The 16,658-nt window shown below is 46.5% G+C and overlaps 1 protein-coding gene across 6 annotated transcripts in view; it reads left to right on the top strand.

Annotated features, from left to right (window-relative positions):
* The window catches only part of LOC121566650 (BCAS3 microtubule associated cell migration factor-like), a 268,998-nt gene that overhangs the window by 143,961 nt on the left and 108,379 nt on the right, over positions 1–16,658 (top strand). Inside the window, exon 25 of one of the 6 annotated variants that reach the window (XM_045213791.1) lies at positions 12,203–13,001. The exons of the other annotated variants lie outside the window; for them this stretch is intronic. Coding sequence (XP_045069726.1) covers positions 12,203–12,213 — 11 coding nt within the window. The 3' untranslated portion in view covers positions 12,214–13,001. Of the gene's footprint in view, positions 1–12,202; positions 13,002–16,658 lie in introns of those variants that run through there. 6 annotated transcript variants of the gene reach the window in all.

Below are 16,658 nucleotides of genomic sequence, written 5' to 3'. Positions count from 1 at the left end.
TTTGTTAGCTCAGCCGATCGCTCTCTAATAGGCAGGGAGGGGGAAACAGAAGCCCAACGATTGGACAGCTGGAGCGGTTACCGGGGCTATTTTTGACCGTATGCTCGCAGACAGACGCTCACAATTATGCTGCTGCTCTCCTTCCTACGACGGGGATGACATCTCGACTGCTGTTCCGCTTTCGGCGACTGAGGTGACAACCTCATTCCGCTCTCTCTGTGGTTACGGAGATGACAACTACATTCCGTTCGCGCTATGGTTACAGGGATGACACCATAATCCACTCAGTCCTTGGCGACAGGTTTCAGCAGTGTTTAGAAGGTTTGTCAGATAACTTCATCTGGAGCCATTTTCCCTGTGTGCCCACTTTAGTGTGTTCTTTGTACTATGTAAATATCCTCTCCTAGTCACTCCTCAGCCTGGCCTATCATTGCAGGGAAGCCTCTTAAATACCTACCTTGGCACTTACAAAAACACAAACACATTAGAAATGTCACTTTTTATCTAAGCAGTGTGTATAGTCTGTTCTGACTGCAGTGGTGGCGTCTGTGTTTGTCAGCTCAGCTGCTGTGTGGCTGGGTTGATGTCCCTAAATGTCACCTCCACTTTGGGCTGCTGCTCTCCAGGTGAAACATTAGCCCATCACAGATAGACACAACACACTGTCAGGGCTGGCTTGTGCTGAGACAGCACTTTGAACTGGTTGACTCCCTACACACACACACACACATAGACACACACCTCCCCCCTATCTGTCTGTTTCTCTACTTGTTTGTCAGGCTTCCTACCTCTGATCATTTTAGGCAGATTCAAATCTGACCAGGTTCTTTTCAAGTTGTGGTGTTTGCAACCTAGCATGATTCAAAGAATATAGAATATCAGCAAGAAACAGTGTAAAGTGTAAAACTGGTAGCTGTTTGAGACATGTATATCCACATAGGAGTGTGTAGCCTATGTTTCATATTGAGTCTGTTGACAGTCATTTAGAGGTGAGAACTGGTGCACTCAGTTGCGCCTGCAATTAAATACCCTAATTTGACTGCTGCCCTGTTCCAGCCGTCAGTCCCAATACCCTGGGTAGCGGAGATGACAGAGCTGTGTGTGGCCAGGTTTATCCTCTTTCTCCATCTCTGAAGGCTAATTTAGCCTGCTCATTCTGACAACTCCTTGTTGGTGTGGGTGGTGACCACTGGCTTGGTCCCGTGTCACCGGCCATGCCGAGCAAGTGACGTCCCAAATGACACCCTATTCCCTATATAGTGCACTACTTTTGATAGGCTTTGGTCAAAAGTAGAGCACTATATAGGGAATAGGGTGCCATTTGGGACGCATCCCGTGTCTGTCAGAGCCCTCACCCGTGGAAGGGTCTGGTGTGGGCTTGGCTATCCCAGATCCCCAGACCGGAGCTGTGCTGAAGGACAAAGAGCACACCGGAGCGCAACAGAGACCCCCACAGTGTTGGAGGAACACTCTCTGTTGATCCTAAAACAACCCCTCTTCTGGGTCAACACACACACAGCTGGCTGGAAGTTATTGAAGCTGTTTGAAAGGATAGGAAGCTTTGTGTCATCTCTATTATCGCATAAGTCTTCTTCCAAGCGCCTGGAACATGCGTCCAGTATGTGGAGTAGACTTATTAGATCATTGTTCAGTACTAGCTGTGACTAGGTTGTGAGGTACTGTCGCCTGCTACAGCTAGAACACGATAGACCCAATACATCTACCTCCAAGTCCGTTTAGCCCCTGAAGGATTTCAAACCGTCTCTTTTCCTGCTCGTTTTGCTCTAGGACACACACCTTTCTCTACTGTGCCTCTGTCCACATGGTCTGTGAGTGTAGCAGCACTGATCCTAGAGGGCAAGATGACTTTCCTTCTCTCTCTCCTCTTTCATTGTTTTCCTTTTCTGTCATTTCTCTCTCCCTCACCCTTCCTCTTTTCTCCCCCTCTTCCTTTCTCTATCCCTCACTCCCTCATTCACCCTCCCTCTCTCTCTCCCTCCGTTTCTCTCACCTCTCCCCTCTCTCTCCTCCCTCTCCTCTGTTCCCATTGGGGGTGTTGTTTGTAGAGCATTATAATTTATAACTGAACAGAGTGGATTTAATTTGAGCAGCACTGGGCTCGCCAGCAGGGCGCCAGCCTGCAATCAGGAGAATCAGCAGCTAGCGGCCGCGAGCCCCCGCTGAATGGAAAGTATTATCACTAGCCACAAACGGACACTGTTTCTCCTCAGACAACTCCCTCGATGCTCCCCGCCAGCGCACCAGCGCCTCCCCAGCTTCTCTTTCATTCAGCTAGCTATTCCTGTCCTCCACAGATCAGCCCTCTTCTCTCTTTCTCTCTCTTCTTTTCTCTCTTACTCTATCCTTTCTCTCTCTCTCTCTATCTCTGTCATTTTAGTTGTTCTCTCTGTATTTATGCTATCATGTTGTATCTTAAGGAGCCGTTATAAATGCTTATAGCATGTTCCAATGTATAATCACCTCAGACATCAGTTAATAGGCACTATAAGTACACCCTATATGTCCATTTTAAACAGGTGGCTCATATAAAGTGTAAGCAGTCTAATCTGTGGTTGTCTTCATGTTGACCAGTAGAACTCTGCTACATACGCAGGTCGTTTTGCTCTGTGGCCCCCTGAGAGTTCTAAAGCAACAAAAAAAAGAACACAGTCCTCCTCTCCTCCGCAAACACATTGTGTTCTGTCCTCTTCCCTGCCTTTCTCCTCTCCTCCGACCTTAGGAGTCTATCTCCACGGCCTGTCTAACAGTTGCAATGTTCAGCTCATAAATCTCCATCTCTGTGACACGTGCCAGACAAAGGAAGTTCTTGCACACTGCTGGAGGGATAGAAAGGAGGAGAGAGAGAGAGAGACATGTTTATGGCTCTGGCAGGTAGGCTTGGCCCTAGGAGTAAGCTTAGAGTTTTAGACATGCTGGGCCTGAAGTGAACATTTTGCGTAATGAAATGATATGAGCAAATAAATGTATCATGAATTAGTTGTTGCACTTTTGTGGTTTCGTACATGTGCAAAATTGTGTGTGTTGGTGCGTGCATGCATGCTTCAGTATACTACCTCCTTGTGGTGTGGTGGACACACGTGCACACAGTATGTTGCTCGCCAACGCATAGCGATCATATTCATAAATGGAAGGCGAGCCGCCATCCTTCTCCGTTTAGCCTAATTAATACCCTGGATTTCCAACTCGTCTTTTTTAAACCTCAGTAATGAGAAACTGAAATGCTTTATAGACTCTGAAGAATAACACACGGAACCAAAAAAAAAAGGAGTCGACTTCAAAAAGCCACAATTAGCTCATTACATTTGCTGGAAGTTTTGTAACCACATGAAATGAGAGGGAGAAGTAAATTCTCTGTCTCTCTCTGTGTTCTGTTTCTTGGTGAAGGCAGCTAACACGGGTTCAGCAGAAGGGCTCATCTCGTAAAGACTACAGCATGAGCATTTTTATTATGGAATATCTCCCCCATGAGAGAGAGAGAGAGAGAGGAGAGAGAGAGAGAGAGAGAGAGAGAGAGAGAGAGAGAGAGAGAGAGAGAGAGAGAGAGAGAGAGAGAGAGAGAGAGAGAGAGAGAGAGAGAGAGAGAGAGAGAGAGAGAGAGAGAGAGAGAGAGAGAGAGAGAGAGAGAGAGAGAGAGAGAGAGAGAGAGAGAGAGAGAGAGAGAGAGAGAGAGAGAGAGAGAGAGAGAGAGAGAGAGAGAGAGAGAGAGAGAGAGAGAGAGAGAGAGAGAGAGAGAGAGAGAGAGAGAGAGAGAGAGAGAGAGAGAGAGAGAGAGAGAGAGAGAGAGAGAGAGAGAGAGAGAGAGAGAGAGACTTTTTGAACAGACAGATTTAGTTTAGCTGGGTAAAAACTTTATGATCTTATTCTTTCATTGTGAAGCAGATGTATGATGGCGGTAATCCAGAACAGAGGTTGCGTCCCAAATGCCACCCTATTCCCTACAACGTTAACTTCTTTTTATTAGGGCTCTGGTGAAAAGTGAAAAGTAGTGCACTATGTCGGGAATAGGGTTCCATTTGAGAGCGCAGCCTGGGAGAAAATCCACAAATCCTGTTGGTCTCTCGGTAACCTGAGTGTTGTCTGGGGGACGAGGGATCAGGCCACCCGCTCCAAAAATAACTGTATGTAAGTGCAACAAATGACCCGTCGCCATGCTAGCAGCTAAAGACGGCAGGCGAGGCCGGGATGGGGGAAGCAGAACGGTAGAGCCCTCTGTTTCCCTTCCTCACCACTCTACTACTCTAGTCGTAGATGTTTCATTTAACATGGAGTTATGAAGTGTTAGGGAACCCTTTTAGTTTTTATCGTCCCTAGGCAGCGGTTGTAGAGGCAGCATGTAGGAAAGGGTAAAGTGAAGGGTAATGTTCTTTCTCCCTCACCTTCTCTCTCACCCTCTCTTGCTCTCTCTCTGTCTCTCTCTTTCTCTCTCCTTCGCTCTCCCTCTTTCTCGTTCTCTGTCCCCTCCCTTTCAAATCATTTATCCTGGTAATGGCCTTTTTACATGAACTGTGTCCAAACTTAATCAAAAGCTAAATGTGATAAATGGTGCCTGCTGAAGTCTGTGTGTGTGTTCGTGTTTGCGTGTGCACGCGCACTGAGCTGTGCAGACCAGTGAAAGCCCTAGAGGCAGTGATGTGGCTGAGAGATCAAAAACACAAACTTGATGAATGTGAGGGCAAAGGCTGGCTGGAGGAGGGACGGAGAGAAAAAGGGAGGGATGAATGGATGGAAGGTGGGGTGGGGTGGGGTGGAGGGAGTGCCCTATGTTCTCTCCTGCTGATCAAGGTCGTTCTTGGTTCATTAAATTCTACCAAGAGGCTCACCCTCATAAGCTACTAAGAAATGTACACACACACACTTGCATTAACCTTATCTCCTTTTGACTGTTCCTAGTTGGAGTGAATGCAGCTTATTCAAAAGCAAGACACATATTCCCCTCACTCCTTTCACTTCACACATGACGCAGCCCACCTCTTCACCCATCTGTCCGTGTATGTGTTTAGGGCTGGCTGTCATGCAAGGTTAACATAACACCGAGCTCAGGGCATTTGGCCATGTCCCAGTGAGCTAGGCTGGAGCAAGAGTCTTACTACACGGACAGGAGTGTGTCTTGGTTTGCATGCGTGTTTGTTCCATATATGGTATAATAGTAGTGTCAGCTGGCTGTATTAGAAATACACTACATTACCAAAAGTATGTGGACATATGTTGAACATCTCATTCCAAAATCATGGGTATTAATATGGAGTTGGTCCCCCCTTTGCTGCTCTAACAGCCTCCACTCTTCTGGGAAGGCTTTCCACTAGATGTTGGAACATTGCTGCGGGGACTTTCATTCCATTCAGCCACGAGCATTAGTGAGGTCGGGCACTGATGTTGGGCGATTTAGGCCTGGCTTGCAGTCGCCGTTCGAATTCATCCCAAAGGTGTTCGATGGGGTTGAGGTCAGGGTTCTGAGCAGGCCAGTCAAGTTCTTCCACACCGATCTCGACAAACCATTTCTGTATGGACCTCGCTTTGTGCACGGGGGCATTGTCATGCTGAAACAGAAAAGGGCCTTCCCCAAACTGTTGCCACAAAGTTGGAAGCACAGAATCGTCTAGAATGTCATTGTATGCCGTAGCGTTAAGATTTCCCTTCACTGGAACTAAGGGGCCTAGCCCGAACCATTATTCCTCATCCACCAAACTTTACAGTTGGCACTATGCATTGGGGCAGATAGCGTTCTCCTGGCATCCTCCAAACCCAGATTCATCCATCGAACTGCCAGATGGTGAAGCGTGATTCATCACTCCAGAGAACACATTTCCACTGCTCCAGAGTCCAATGGCGGCGAGCTTTACACCACTCCAGCCAACGCTTGGCATTGCACATGGTGATCTTAGGCTTGTGTGCAGCTGCTCGGCCATGGAAACCCATTTCATGAAGCTCCCGACTAACAGTTCTTGTGCTGACGATGCTTCCCTAGGCAGTTTGGAACTCGGTAGTGAGTGTTGCAACCTAGGACAGACCATTTTTTTACGCGCTACCAGCTTCAGCACTCGGCAGTCCCGTTCTGTGAGCTTGTGTGGCCTACCACTTCGCGGCTGAGCCGTTGTTACTCCTAGACGTTTCCACTTCACAATAACAGCACTTACAGTTAACCAACTGACTTGTTGGAAAGGTGGCATCCTATGACAGTGCCACGTTGAAAGTCACTGAGCTCTTCAGTAAGGACATTCTACTGCCAATGTTTGTCTATGGAGATTGCATGGCGGTGTGCTCGATTTTATACACCTGTCAGCAACGGGTGTGGCTGAAATAGCCAAGTCCACTAATTTGAAGGGGTGCCCACATACTTTTGTGTATATATAGTGTATGATAGAGAGAGAGAACCAATATGGCTAGAGAATATAGTACAGGAGGTACAATAAAACATATAATTAAAAGAGTTTGAGTATTTAGCTCACATCACAGGGCCAGACACTATTGCTGTAGACAGCACCTTATTTTTGTCAGTTTATATCAGTGTGAGATCGTGACAGTTTCACTGAGCTCTGATCTTTCTGCTGGTTATTAAATCTGGAAACACACACACCTCACACTCAGAGCTCAGACTTACACACATACAAAAGAGGATATTTCACATTAGTTTTGTACTCTAAGGGCATAAGACGCTCTTGCACGCACAAACACACACTGACTTCTCAGTTGTGTTGGGGCTCTGATCCACAGAGCGACAGCAACAAAGCTGGTACCTGTCCCATTAAATGTTGAAGGTTGTCTTATTTAGTGTGAGATCCTCTGAGCAGATGCCTTGATGACATGTCAGTGTCTCTGCTCTCTTTCTCTCTCTCCCATTGGTAAATGAGGCAGGTGGCAGGGTGAGACCACAGACTCGTGGTTAATTTACAGTAGATTCCAGAGGTGTCACCACAGGGATCAGCCAATGACAGCAGAGGAGAGACAGAAAGTAGAAATGTGTCACAGAACGATAGAACTTGGGTGAAGAAAGGGAGGAGAGAGATGTGACCGGATAGAGTCCAACTCCAGTCCTGGATAGCTACTGGATGTGCAGGCTTTTGTTCCAGCACAACACTAAGACCAGTTTTCAAACCATGTTGGTTTAATGCTATCCCACTGTTAGTCCCATGACTATAGCTTCAATGCTAGCCTCACCATTGCTAGCTCCCTCAATCCACGAGCCTTTAAAGCTGGGACCATTAGCATGCAGCAAGGCGCTGACCTTTTTAACACTAACACCCATACACTGCCTGCATCTCAAATGGCACCCTATGCCCTTAGGGCCCTGGTCAAAAGTAGTGCACTATGTAGGGAATTGGTGCCATTTGAGATGCAGATAAACACTGACTCTGTTTTAAGAATCACTGAATGTAATTCAAGGCTCTTAGTATGTTATATGTTAATGGTATTCTACTATTCAGCAGACCTGGAGCAGTAATGGCCAACGGGTGCTGGGCCAGTCTGACATTCTGGAGTTGACATGAGCATATTGACACTAATGGTTCTTACAGCTCTGCTGGGCACTGGGCTGGTTGCCTCCCTCCTCTATCCTCAATAAACATGAGCCTAGTGAGCGTCGGTAATGTAATGTCCACCGCACCACTGTACTGTGATAATATAGTCAGTCACTTCCATTAGGATGGGCTTACTATCGCATCATTCTCACTTGTGGTTCCGTAGTCTTTACCCGCTCTTCTCTGCCCCGCTCCCGGACATGATTCTATTAGAGAGAGGGGGGGGAAGCAGCACTTTTAATTTCCATCTGGAGCACGGTGAATGAGAAATGGGTGGCCAGGGTGTGTGTGTGTTGTTGTTGTCTGTGTGCCCAGCTCTGTGCCCGTTCTATAAATAAATGCCCCCGCTCTTTAAGAAATCTGATTTGGCAAATTAGCAGAAAATGCTCTGCCGCAAACAGCTGTTGCATTCTGAACAGACAGTTGAGGATCCATCATTCCTTTGTTTTTAGAGAGAGAGCCAGACAGACAGACAGGGGCCGAGACAGACAGGGGCCGAGACAGACAGGGGCCGAGACAGACAGGGGCCGAGACAGACAGGGGCCGAGACAGACAGGGGCCGAGACAGACAGGGGCCGAGACAGACAGGGGCCGAGACAGACAGGGGCCGAGACAGACAGGGGCCGAGACTGACAGGGGCCGAGACTGACAGGGGCCGAGACTGACAGGGGCCGAGACTGACAGGGGCCGAGACTGACAGGGGCCGAGACTGACAGGGGCCGAGACAGACAGGGGCCGAGAGAGACAGACAGACAGACCGACAGAAGAGAGGGACAAACACCCACACTGACTGTATCTTCAAGGCTTAACCCTTGGCCCGCTGGACTGTAGATACATTTTGCATATACAGTGGGGAAAAAATGTATTTAGTCAGCCACCAATTGTGCAAGTTCTCCCACTTAAAAAGATGAGAGAGGCCTGTAATTTTCATCATAGGTACAGAAAATCACATTGTAGGATTTTTTATGAATTTATTTGCAAATTATGGTGGAAAATAAGTATTTGGTCAATAACAAAAGTTTCTCAATACTTTGTTATATACCCTTTGTTGGCAATGACACAGGTCAAAGTTTTCTGTAAGTCTTCACAAGGTTTTCACACACTGTTGCTGGTATTTTGGCCCATTCCTCCATGCAGATCTCCTCTAGAGCTGTGATGTTTTGGGGCTGTCGCTGGGCAACACGGACTTTCAACTCCCTCCAAAGATTTTCTATGGGGTTGAGATCTGGAGACTGGCTAGGCCAATCCAGGACCTTGAAATGCTTCTTACGAAGCCACTCCTTCGTTGCCCGGGCGGTGTGTTTGGGATCATTGTCATGCTGAAAGACCCAGCCACGTTTCATCTTCAATGCCCTTGCTGATGGAAGGAGGTTTTCACTCAAAATCTCACGATACATGGCCCCATTCATTTTTTCCTTTACACGGATCAGTCGTCCTGGTCCCTTTGCAGAAAAACAGCCCCAAAGCGTGATGTTTCCACCCCCATGCTTCACAGTAGGTATGGTGTTCTTTGGATGCAATTCAGCATTCGTTGTCCTCCAAACACGACGAGTTGAGTTTTTACCAAAAAGTTATATTTTGGTTTCATCTGACCATATGACATTCTCCCAATCCTCTTCTGGATCATCCAAATGCACTCTAGCAAACTTCAGACAGGCCTGGACATATACTGGCTTAAGCAGGGGGACACGTCTTGCACTGCAGGATTTGAGTCCCTGGCGGCGTAGTGTGTTACTGATGGTAGGCTTTGTTACTTTGGTCCCAGCTCTCTGCAGGTCATTCACTAGGTCCCCCGTGTGGTTCTGGGATTTTTGCTCACCGTTCTTGTGATCATTTTGACCCCACGGGGTGAGATCTTGCGTGGAGCCCCAGATCGAGGGAGATTATCAGTGGTCTTGTATGTCTTCCATTTCCTAATAATTGCTCCCACAGTTGATTTCTTCAAACTAAGCTGCTTACCTATTGCAGATTCAGTCTTCCCAGCCTGGTGCAGGTCTACAATTTTGTTTCTGGTGTCCTTTGACAGCTCTTTGGTCTTGGCCATAGTGGAGTTTGGAGTGTGACTGTTTGAGGTTGTGGACAGGTGTCTTTTATACTGATAACAAGTTCAAACAGGTGCCATTAATACAGGTAACGAGTGGAGGACAGAGGAGCCTCTTAAAGAAGAAGTTACAGGTCTGTGAGAGCCAGAAATCTTGCTTGTTTGTAGGTGACCAAATACTTATTTCCCACCATAATTTGCAAATAAATTCATTAAAAATCCTACAATGTGATTTTCTGGATTTTTTTTCTTCTCAATTTGTCTGTCATAGTTAACGTGTACCTATGATGAAAATTACAGGCCTCTCTCATCTTTTTAAGTGGGAGAACTTGCACAATTGGTGGCTGACTAAATACTTTTTTTCCCCACTGTATATTATGGAGTGTGATGGGGTATGGGGTTGGGTGGTGGGTGATGCTGTTTGTCACCTCCTTAAACACAAGTGGTGTGATTGTCCTGGTCATGGGATTGGTTGTGGTTGTTTTGTTGAAGTGCAGCTGCCTGGTTTCTCTCTCTCTCGCTCTCTTTCTCTGTGTAGAATGGAGCAGACTGACCAGTGCAGGTGTCTGGTCTCCATGTCAGTAGAAACACTGCAATCTCTATGGAGGCCACATATTATACTATACTTAGTATACTTTGCTATACTTGTAAATTTTTCCATCGCTTTCAGACTGATTTTGTGGCATTTATCCTAGCCTAGTCCAATGTTTTTGGGGCCAAAAATGTGCTTAGTATCGCTACAGGAAAGGACCCCACACATAACTAACACTTCCCCCAAACACGCACGCACACACACACACACACTTTTAGTTTAGTTTCCTGCGGTCACCCAAGCTCAACTCTCCCTTTTCCTGTGACATGCCGGTGCATGTTAAACACTGGATATTTATAATCTGGGCTTTCACACACACACACACACACACACACACACACACACACACACACACGTCCTCTTCCTCTCTTAATTGTCAGTGCACATTGCTGCTGCCCCTCTTCCTGTGTATCCCCCCTCTCTTCTTCAGTGGCGTGGTAATGGCTCTCTCACCCCAGGCACACACACACTGGACTGCTGTGACTGTCAGCTGGTAGTGTGAGAAAGACAGACAGAGAGAGAGAGAGAGGAGAAGCAACTTTGAACTTGCAAAGCACTCAGTGAAGCACTGCTCTTTGCGTAGCTTATGTGAGGGAGACTCAGCAGGATTGTGGTCAATTCCATTTCAATTCAGAAAGTAAACCAAATTCAATTTCTAATTCCAAATATTCCTAATTGAAAATAATTGGAATTTCAGTGTACATCCTGAATATACTGGAATTGAAATGGAACTGATCCCAACCCTGACTCAGTATTGATTTTTGTCTGTGTTTGTGTATATGACCAGTCATGTGTATGTTTAAAGATCAGCCAGACATTCCATACCCACCACATCTCTTGCTCACACTCAGGCGGTGTATGTGGGTGGTGTGTTGGGTTGCCAGTTTGGGAGCATGATTAGTGAGCAGAGCAGTAGTTCACGTGGGGTCAGAGCTGCTGCTCCATAATTTCATTTTAATTGAGTTAAGATGGGCAAATAAGAGCTCTGCTGAACACTGCACTCATTATCCATACAGTACATACACACCCACACACAAAGCAGGCGCGAACACACACACACACCCACACACAGGACCTGCTCACAATTAGACCACTGACAGACAAGCAGCACAGACCACTACTTGCAACACACACACACACTAACACTTTTGCATTACTCAGCGACACAACCAGTCACACATGAGCATGTATCCACTCCAACACATAAACATGAAGACATGAATACTGTACTAAAGGTTTTCCCAGTTCGCATTTGAGTTTCGAGTCGTCACTGCTATGACATGATATAACAGTTATTATAAACTGGGTGGTTCGAGCCCTAAACGCTGATTGGCTGACAGCCGTGGTATATCAGACCGTATACCACGGGTATGACAAAACATTTATTTTTACTGCTCTAATTACGTTGGTAACCAGTTTATAATAGCAATAAGACACCTCAGGGGTTTGTGGTATATGGCCAATATACCATGTCTAAGGGCTGTATCCAGGCACTCCGCATGGCGTCGTGCATAAGAACAGCCCTTAGCTGTGCTATATTGGCCATATACCACACCCCTTCGGGCCTTATTGCTTAAATATAACAGTTACCCTGATGCCAGTCAGAGCCTATGTATTTGTGCGTCCTTTGTGTGTGTAGTTTGACTCTATTGTACAGTTTTATTATTCCTGGTTCTGAGATGGAGCTGAGCTGGCACAGGTTGCTCTCCTGTCTCCTCTGTGCCTTTCCTCTCTTATTCAGAAGGCACCATTGCCAGCCTAATGGGAAATTTAGAGGAACTGAACGAAATAACTGTTTTCTTTTTCACTTTGCTCGGAAACAGTAAAAGGTGTGCCCGGCCTTGGATACACGAAAGAGGCGTGTCCAGACTCTTATCTACTAGGCTTCTGATAGGCTGCATGTACCCATCACTCACCATCACACCGCCCCCTGCCAGTAGCTCAGTAAAATTATGGAATGGATTTGCATGCTGGTAAAAAAAAGAAGAAATGTAAAACACAACTGTTTTTTTGTTTGTGTTTTGTTTTCTGCAGGTATATCCTAAAGGAGGCCCGCTCTGCCCATATTTATATTTATTTGTCATTTCGATTTATTTTGCTCTCCTTTTAAGTTCTAAAGCATGCATTTCCATTCCAACATCTCCTCCCTCCACTTCCTTTATTGATTTGCCATCACTGTGAGAAAGTGAAGAGGAAAGGCGAGAGGAGAGATGGAGGAGAGGACCGCGGGCCAGCACTGGGTGGTTCCATAGAGTACAGAGGACGTCTGTCTGTGTCAGTCTGTCTGTCTACCATGAGGGTAGGACCACTAGAAGGGACCCTGCAAACCCCACTGTAAAAAAGCACACCGGTTGCAGCAGTCCAAAGTTGTTTTCAGGAGCCTATAGAGAGAGTCGACTCCATGTCAGCTCAGAGATTGACCCCAAAAATGTCCGCCCGGTCAGAGCAGTGTCAGGGTACTACCAGCCTGCAGCTGTAAACTGAGAGAAACTGTGAGAGTGAAAGTGGCCCCAGCTGCCTCTCTCCTTGTGTGCTGGATGTGTTGTATTGCTACATATGGGTAGGCACAGTGAACACTGAACAGCATTTGCCCTTAGGGGCTGGGAACAAGGCACATATTGTATAGTATGGCTTATGGGCAGAACGTGTGTTTTTCTTTTCTTTTTGACAAAGGCGGTTAGTAGTGCACATGAAGGCCATCGCTGTGTGGAGATGACCTCCTATGTGTGAGAGTAGCTCTCTCCTCCCTCTGTCAAAATATACCCCCCTTCCCAATCCAAAACTACACAGAGTGTAGAAAACATTAGGAACACCTTCATAATATTGAGTTGCACCCCCCCAGAACAGCCTCAATTCATCAGGGCATGGACTGTACAAGGTGTCGAAAGCGTTCCACAGGGATGCTAGCGCATGTTGACTCCAATGCTTCCCACAGTTGTGTAAAGTTGGCTGGATGCACTTTGGGAAGTGGACCATTCTTAATACACACGGGAAACTGTTGCGCGTGGAAGAACCCAGCAGCGTTGCAGTTCTTGACACACTCAAACTGGTGCGCCTGGCACCTACTACCATACCCCGTTCAAAGGCACTCAAATATTTTGTCTTGCCCATTCACCCTCTGAATGACACGCTTACACAATCCATGTCTCAATTGTCTCAAGGCTTAAAAATCCTTCTTTAACCTGTCTCCTCCCCTTCATCTACACTGATTGAAGTGGATTTAACAGGTGACATCAATAAGGGATCATAGCATTCACCTGGTCAGTCTATGTTTTGTACACTCAGTGTATAGCCAGATCTATACCTCAATCACTCCTGTCCTGTTGTTAATGTGTTAATCGTAGAGATATATGCTAGCCCCTGTCACACCCCTACCAGGAGTGCTTTTATTTTGACTGTCGCTGACAACGTTCTAATCTATTTTGGATATTTTTCCATAGCCGTGATATTTGTAACGTCTGTTTCAATGTTGTCCTGTGCTGTATGTACGTTAATGGTATATTGCTGTACAGTAACATTGTTGCATTGTTTACATTACATAACACTATATGGACATTGATAGACTGTATAATATATGGACATCATCCGTGTTGTTCTAATGTTGACTGCCTGTAGAGACATTAAAGTCAAAGTGTAAGGAGAAGTCTTCGTTTGTCACTTTTGTGGCCCACAAGCATAGATGGATACCTGTATACTTTCGTACACACACATACACACGCGCTCCTTTCAGTTTTGAGGTGGTTAGAGAAACACCAGCTCATCTGGGCGTGATACCATAACTGTGTGCGTGTGTGTGCATGCAGTCAGTGGTGGAAAAAGTACCCAATTGTCATACTTGAATAAAAGTAAAGATACCTTAATTGAAAATGACTCAAGTAAAAGTGAAAGTCACCCAGTAAATCAAATCAAATCAAATGTTATTTGCCACATGCGCCGAATACAACAGGTGTAGAGATTACAGTGAAATGCTTATTTACGAGCCCTTAACTTTTTTTTTTTAAGTGTTAAGTAAAAAAAATAAAAGCAAATAATTAAAGAGCAGCAGTAAAATAAAATAACAGTAGGGAGGCTATCAACAGGGGGGCACCGGCTAGTCGATGTAATTGAGGTAATATGTACATGTGGGTAGAGTTAAAGTGACTATGCATAAATAATAAAGAGGGGGGTGGGGGTGGGGGGGCTGTGCAAATAGTCCTGGTAGCAATGATTAGCTGTTCAGGAGTCTTATGGCTTGGGGGTAGAAGCTGTTGAGAAGCCTTTTGGACCTAGACTTGGCGCTCCGGTACCGCTTGCCGTGCGGTAGCAGAGAGAACAGTCTATGACTAGGGTGGCTGGAGTCTTTGACAATTTTGAGGGCCTTCCTCTGACACCGCCTGGTATAGAGGTCCTGGATGGCAGGAAGCTTGGCCTCAGTGATGTACTGGGTCGTACGCACTACGCTCTGTAGTACCTTGCGGTCGGAGGCCGAGCAGTTGCCATACCAGGCGGTGATGCAACCAGTCAGGATGCTCTCAATGGTGCAGCTTATAACTTTTTGAGGATCTGAGGACCCATGCCAAATCTTTTCAGTCTCCTGAGGGGGAATAGGCTTTGTCGTGCCCTCTTCACGACTGTCTTGGTGTGTTTGGACCAGGATAGTTCGTTGGTTATGTGCACACCAAGGAACTTGAAGCTCTCAACCTGTTCCACTAAAGCCCCGTCGATGAGAATGGGGGCGTGCTCAGTCCTCTTTTTTTCCCCCTGTAGTCCACAAACATCTCCTTTGTCTTGATCACGTTGAGGAATAGGTTGTTATCCTGGCACCACACGGGCAGGTCTCGGACCTCCTCCCTATAGGCTGTCTCATCGTTGTCGGTGATCAGGCCTACCACTGTTGTGTCGTCAGCAAACTTAATGATGGTGTTGGAGTCGTGCCTGGCCATGCAGTCATGGGTGATCAGGGAGTACAGGAGGGGACTGAGCTAGCACCCCTGAGTGGCCCCCGTGTTGAGGATCAGCGTGGCAGATGCGTTGTTACCTACCTTTACCACCTGGGGGATTGGCCCGTCAGGAAGTCCAGGATCCAGTTGCAGAGGTAGGTGTTTAGTCCCAGGATCTTTAGCTTAGTGATGAGCTTTGAGGGCACTATGGTGTTGAACGGTGAGCTGTAGTCAATGAACAGCATTCTCACGTTGGTGTTCCTCTTGTCCAGGTGGGAAAGGGCAGTGTGGAGTGCAATAGAGATTGCATCATCTGTGGATCTGTTGGGGTGGTATGCAAATTGGAGTGTGTCTAGGGTTTCTGGGATAATGGTGTTGATGTGAGCCATGACCAGCCTTTCAAAGCACTTCATGGCTACAGACGTGAGTGCTACGGGTCGGTAGTCATTTAGGCAGGTTATATTAGTGTCCTTGGGCACAGGGACTATGGTGGTCTGCTTGAAACATGTTGGTATTACAGACTCAGTCAGGGACATATTGAAAATGTCAGTGAAGACACTTGCCAGTTGGTCAGCACATGCTCGGAGTACACGTCCTGGTAATCCGTCTGGCTCTGCGGCCTTGTGAATGTTGACCTGCTTAAAAGTCTTACTCACATCGGCTACGGAGAGCGTGATCACATAGTCATCCGAAACAGCTGGTGCTCTCATGCATGCTTCAGTGTTGTTTGCCTCGAAGCGAGCATAGAAGTGATTTAGCTCGTCTGGTAGGCTTGTGTCACTGGGCAGCTCGCGGCTGTGCTTCTTTTTGTAGTCTGTAATAGTTTTCAAGCCCTGCCACATCCGACGAGTGTCAGAGCCGGTGTAGTACGATTCAATCTTAGTCTGGTATTGACTCTTTGCCTGTTTGATGGTTCTTCGGAGGGCATAGCGGGATTTCTTATAAGCGTTCGGGTTAGAGTCCCGCTCCTTGAAAGCGGCAGCTCTACCCTTTAGCTCAGTGTGGATGTTGCCTGTAATCCATGGCTTCTGGTTGGGGTATGTATGTACGGTCACTGTGGAGACGACGTCATCGATGCACTTATTGATGAAGCAAGTGACTGATGTGGTGTACCCCTCAATGCTATCTGAAGAATCCCGGAACATATTCCAGTCTGTGCTAGCAAAACAGTCCTGTAGCTTAGCATCTGCATCATCTGACCACTTTTCTATTAACCGAGTCACTGGTGCTTCCTGCTTTAGTTTTTGCTTATAAGCAGGAATCAGGAGGATAGAGTTATGGTCAGATTTGTCAAATGGAGGGCGAGGGAGAGCTTTGTACGCGTCTCTGCATGTGGAGTAAAGGTGGTCGCTAGTTTTTTTTCCTCTGGTTGCACATTTAACATGCTGGTAGAAATTAGGTAGAACGGATTTAAGTTTCTACATGAGTAAAAGTCTACAAGTATTTGGTTTTAAATATAAAAGTATAAATCATTTCAAATTCCTTATATTAAGCAAACCAGACGGCACAATTCCAGGGGCACACTCCAACACTCAGATGTCACATACAAACAAAGCATTTGTGTTTAGTGA

This window comes from Coregonus clupeaformis, chromosome 5, assembly GCF_020615455.1.
Source record: "Coregonus clupeaformis isolate EN_2021a chromosome 5, ASM2061545v1, whole genome shotgun sequence".
NCBI lineage: Eukaryota > Metazoa > Chordata > Actinopteri > Salmoniformes > Salmonidae > Coregonus > Coregonus clupeaformis.
This window is presented reverse-complemented; position numbering and strand designations above follow the sequence as displayed.